This window comes from Malurus melanocephalus, unplaced genomic scaffold (genome assembly GCF_030028575.1).
Source record: "Malurus melanocephalus ecotype Western Australia unplaced genomic scaffold, MMel_1.1 scaffold_618, whole genome shotgun sequence".
In the NCBI taxonomy this organism is placed as follows: Eukaryota; Metazoa; Chordata; class Aves; order Passeriformes; family Maluridae; genus Malurus; species Malurus melanocephalus.
The window spans coordinates 210,573-215,334 of record NW_026623850.1 but is presented as its reverse complement, the minus strand read 5'-3'; the positions used below and the strand labels follow the sequence as shown (position 1 = coordinate 215,334).

The 4,762-nt window shown below is 35.1% G+C and overlaps 1 protein-coding gene across 1 annotated transcript in view; it reads right to left on the bottom strand.

Moving 5' to 3' along the window:
• Positions 1-433: 433 nt before the first annotated feature.
• SMS (spermine synthase) overlaps positions 434-4,762 on the bottom strand; it is a 42,496-nt gene continuing 38,167 nt past the window's right edge. The window contains exons 10-11 of the mRNA XM_057383266.1: positions 3,938-4,053; positions 434-2,793 (exon numbers count right to left, since the gene is read on the bottom strand). Of these exons, the coding sequence (XP_057239249.1) occupies positions 2,751-2,793; positions 3,938-4,053 (159 nt within the window). The 3' untranslated portion in view covers positions 434-2,750. The remainder of the gene's footprint in view (positions 2,794-3,937; positions 4,054-4,762) is intronic.

Here is a 4,762-nt window from a genome sequence, read left to right as displayed (position 1 = left end):
GGAAAATAACTGAACTTATAAATCTGAGAGAAAATATACTCAATGAAAGGACCCTGAAGAACCTTTATATGAAAAGGAAAAAGGAGGTACAATGGTAGGCATTATACCCATCAATACCCATCATTTGAACACTGAATCCACAATGGATTGAACAATTCAAACACACAAGCAATGATAGCGTACCTTTATTTTAACATGTGCACTGCACTGATGCAGTAGATACAATGCCAGCAGTCTTCTCCTCRCATAAACTACTATCAATCAATAATTTCTAGGTGGAAGCAGCATTTAGTGCAAAGAATAATTAAGAAACCTCTMATGTTAACCATCTCTTGGGAACTGTTTGCATACATAATGCAGCAACCATAGCTATTTCCCAACTGGCCTTAAACATGGAAAACTGATCACCTATAGAATTTTCAAATGCAAACTGCTAACACAGAGACTTGTTTTTCTTTTAAAAAAAATCTACACTACAGCAACAAATAAATAAAGACTTACAGTGTGTATATATTTGCCAGAATCAATTCAGCAACTTAAAAAAATATAATGTTCAGTGTTTGCTGAATTACTTTWTACTGCATCTATCACTTCAAAAACACTACATTTAAAAAAAAAAGTTACAGAAAAAAAAGTAATTCTTCCAACTCTCTCCATACTCTATTAGCTGAAAAATTTGCAAGCACTGCTGCTTCTCACCTATGAATAAGCTATTCAGGTCCCCATGTCATTGTGGGGGATGACCAACCCCTCTGGTTGAGACTGATTTCTACATCTACCAGGCTCACTCAGGAACACAGACAGTCCAAGCTCTGTCCCCTGTGCTTCATTTCACCTACACAATCACACTAAGAACCAATGGAAATATTCACGCTTGCAGAAGTTATGGATACACCTGGTTACAGGATATCTGCATTCATTTGCAGCTAGATAATAAATTGATTGTGGTYCTGGATCATAAATGAAGGGTCTCTRCTAGATTATATCAAGGTACTTTCTGGGATGCCTACAACAGAGCTAAAACACTCAGGGAAATGCAGGACACTTTATTYCTATTTAGAGGGAAGCTCTGTTCTTTGGGAGTATTTAATAATGCACAAGCTGTAGGCAATGGAAGAACTGCACCCCTTGTATATTAGAGAATTAACATTAAAATGAGATAATTTAAAATAGTAGGACTGAAAAATGCTTCTACTGGCTCTCCAAAGTGAAAACATTTTAACAATTTTAGACCAATTAAAGATCGAAGAAAAAGCAAATTTTTGCAAGGTTTCAAGTATCAGTCTGGAATTCTGATTGGCTACCCAGATTCCATAAACAGTTTATATATGTGGGATGCAATAATTTTTTTTCTTTATGTATGGTTTAAGAATATAAAGGACAGCTTTTTGGTTTGTTTTCATTAACAATATATTGGGGGGGGGGGGGTAAATCAACTTTCTCCAATAAAACTAARCAAATGTTAATACTAGCTGTTGAATGAAATATCATTATTGTTCATGATTGGAATGTTTAGGGAAACAGTGCACTTTTTATTCTATCTTGGAAAAGTAAAAAATGCACATAATGGTTATATCTTYCCTACGTTCTTTCAAGTGGGCTTTTTAAACACAAAAGTTTTTAGTCAATACATAGCAAATTCTTACAAAAATATAATTTTTGACAACATAAGAAACTGATTTAAAAAAAAAAAAGCATTCTCTTTCAGAACAGAACGACAATGCAACCTTGCTTCCACTGATTTTTACACTGCAAGTGAATCTGAGAAAGAGCCTCACACAATCTGGGCCATCTGTGGCAAAACCAGCACTGACCCTACTGCAGCACACACACAYTTGCCTCAAAACATTCAGTACAGGTGCACATAAAGATTGATCACAGCACAGCCACATTTCTTACCTTGCTTCAAAAATATAGTGCTTCCCATATTCTGGGGAGAATATATGCCCACAAGAATCTCATTACACACAACTTCGTGCACTGTGGTGGAATGAAAACCCAGCTTTGATCTTCATGCTTCAGTACAAACCTACTCTTAAATCCATATCAGAATCAAAAAGAATCAATATGGCAGCAACTAAAGAATTTCAGGGGTTAAAAGGCCAAAGATTCTTCTGCAGCAGAGATTACAGCAATGATGAATGAAATAGGGTAAATAAAAGTTTAAGACTGGCTTTCTTCCCTTTGGAACAAAGGATTTGGAGTATCCTCTCAGAAGATTTTCTGTTTAGTTATGCCCTTCTCTATATGGAAGCACTGCAGTGTTCATTAAAAAAACACAAACAAAAACCAAAACCACATAAAAACCCTCTCCCATCTATTAAAAAGCACCATAGATGAAAAATCTGTTGGAAAAACGAAAACAACAATGACTCCATGGACCACCCTTCAGGGATGAAATGCTAAAGATGTCTTTTTTAATCAACCAGTTTGTGAGGATCTACAAAAAAATAAAAAGGATCACATTCTAAAGGTTCAGTGCAGASAGCAGCTATATAGTTTTGCTGCTTATTCATCGTTGACTTCCAAAAATAACACCCTAGCTCGTCAAAATATACATTTTCCATTTGCTTTTAAATTAAAATAACAATAAAAAAAAACATTTAAAGAATTCACAATCAATAGCATGACTAAGTGTCAGGATCATCTACAGCATATAATTTAAAGGTTCAAGATGCCAATATGCAGCATGTGGCAGGCCTATATGCTCCATGCAGCATGTACATTTAGGATAATCTCAATCTTGATGTTCAGATGTCAGTCTGCTTCTTCCAAATCGTGTAGAATACCCATCTGGAGAAAAAATACAGTTAAGGAAAAAAAAAAGCAACATATGTAGTACACAGTTACAATACAGCCCTTTTTACTTATATTCAAATTTGAAAAGCTTCTGGTAGCTCATAAAGGGTAGGCAAAACACTCAAAAGTGAAATCTCTCTGGATTCTCTTTTTGACTCAGCAGCTCAAGGATGCTTACAGTTCAAATCACATGTATTTTCCACTAAGCCCTGGCAGTCATAAAGGCAAGAATAACCAATTTCTCTGAAACTGTAAACTTTAAGGACAAGTATCTTTATATCCTTCACATTCTTTTGTCTAGAAAATGTGAGGTCAAATCTGAGTTTCACAGATAATTGTAAGAGGAGGAACTGGTTAGAATCACTATGGGGTCAGTGTGGAGGCTGCAGAATGGAACAGMACCAGGATTAGAGACACAAAATGAACACAACAGAACAGAAGAAAGGCTGTGGCAGTATTAATGTATTCTGAATAAGCAGATTTTGGAATGATGTTTCCYGTCAAGAGAGACAGGCACAGCATGCTTCACCCAGCAGAAACATTTCCAGGGAGATCTCATAAAAACTGCAAATACTCGAGGCAAATGCAGCTGGCAGAACAACCTTATAGCAGATCAAAATGCCCCTCTCAAGCTAAAGGCTTGAAATTTAAACTTTTAGCTCCTTATATAACTTCCCTGCCACCCACAAATTGAAGAAATTCTGAAGGGTTATTTTTAGGAATGGGATGTTGCTGAGGAATATGCATACCCTTCCATTTGGAATACTTTTTTCCAGTAACATTAATAATTGTTAGGAATCACTCTCTTCCACATTCCCCAGCTTTAAAAACCAAGTTTGAGCTGTATCTTCAAGAATAGATCTATCAGACAATATTTAATGATATGGATCAGGCTAATCTGTATGAAGTTAGTTTCTTATTTTTTTTTCCATCAGCTGTGAATTCATAGCATTTTTAGAAAACAACTCCTGCAACTATCCTCAAAATAAAACTACAGTAGTTCATTTACTATGAAAAAAGCCTTTATAGAGTTCAAACCTGAACTGCCTTTTTGCTTAAGTTCATTACCTCCAACCAATGTATGCTTGATTGATTTATTAATACACAYTCTCCAGTCTTTTTCAGTTTTTAAGGATACAATTCCATGTAGGAGGGAACGCACACAGTTTCTTTTGAAAACTCCACAGGACAATAAAGCCTGCTCAGCTGTTCTTCATACAGRGTCAAGGCATCAGTCAGATTGATACAATTTCCCTGAAGAAAAAAAAAAAGTCCCAGTCACAATCAAGTAAATCAGCAAAATTCAGATGAATATATACATTTTGACATTACTGCAAGGCTCCCACATATTTCAGAACCAGATACATGCTGTTCTTAATATTTAATATTTACAACTGAAATACTGAACAGCTTGTCTTCATTCTGCCTACACCAAACAACAATTTGTATCCTTTCAAGAAAGGGTAAGTATGGGGGGATTATCTACATTCTCATCAGCAGAAGCAGCCATTATATTAGGGTTTCCAGTTAAAACAGACCACCATGTGTTGTTTACCTATAAYATCTACACCATAAAAGTTTTCATTMTGATTGCTTAAATACATTAGTAAACAGTATTACAACATCCAGATTTTCTCAGTTATTTAACATTGCCTAGATCATAAAAYGTTTAAAAGAACTGTTAAAAAAAACATAGCCTATTAATTTTAAACAGATTCTWCCACAAAGAAGAAAGTCTTCCATCTGTAAATATCACAAAATASTTCAGATTACACAGAAGTCCTTTGGCTGCAGGCTACATCATCTTGAGTTTCCACATGTCATGCTTCCAAAAAGGAAGTGAYTCCTAGGATATTTTTTTTTTGTCTTAGGGGTTAAAGAATATTACCCAAACATACAATTCTTAGAATACAAATACATCAAGGATTACAAAGATTAAAGAAAAAGATTAAAGGTAAAGATT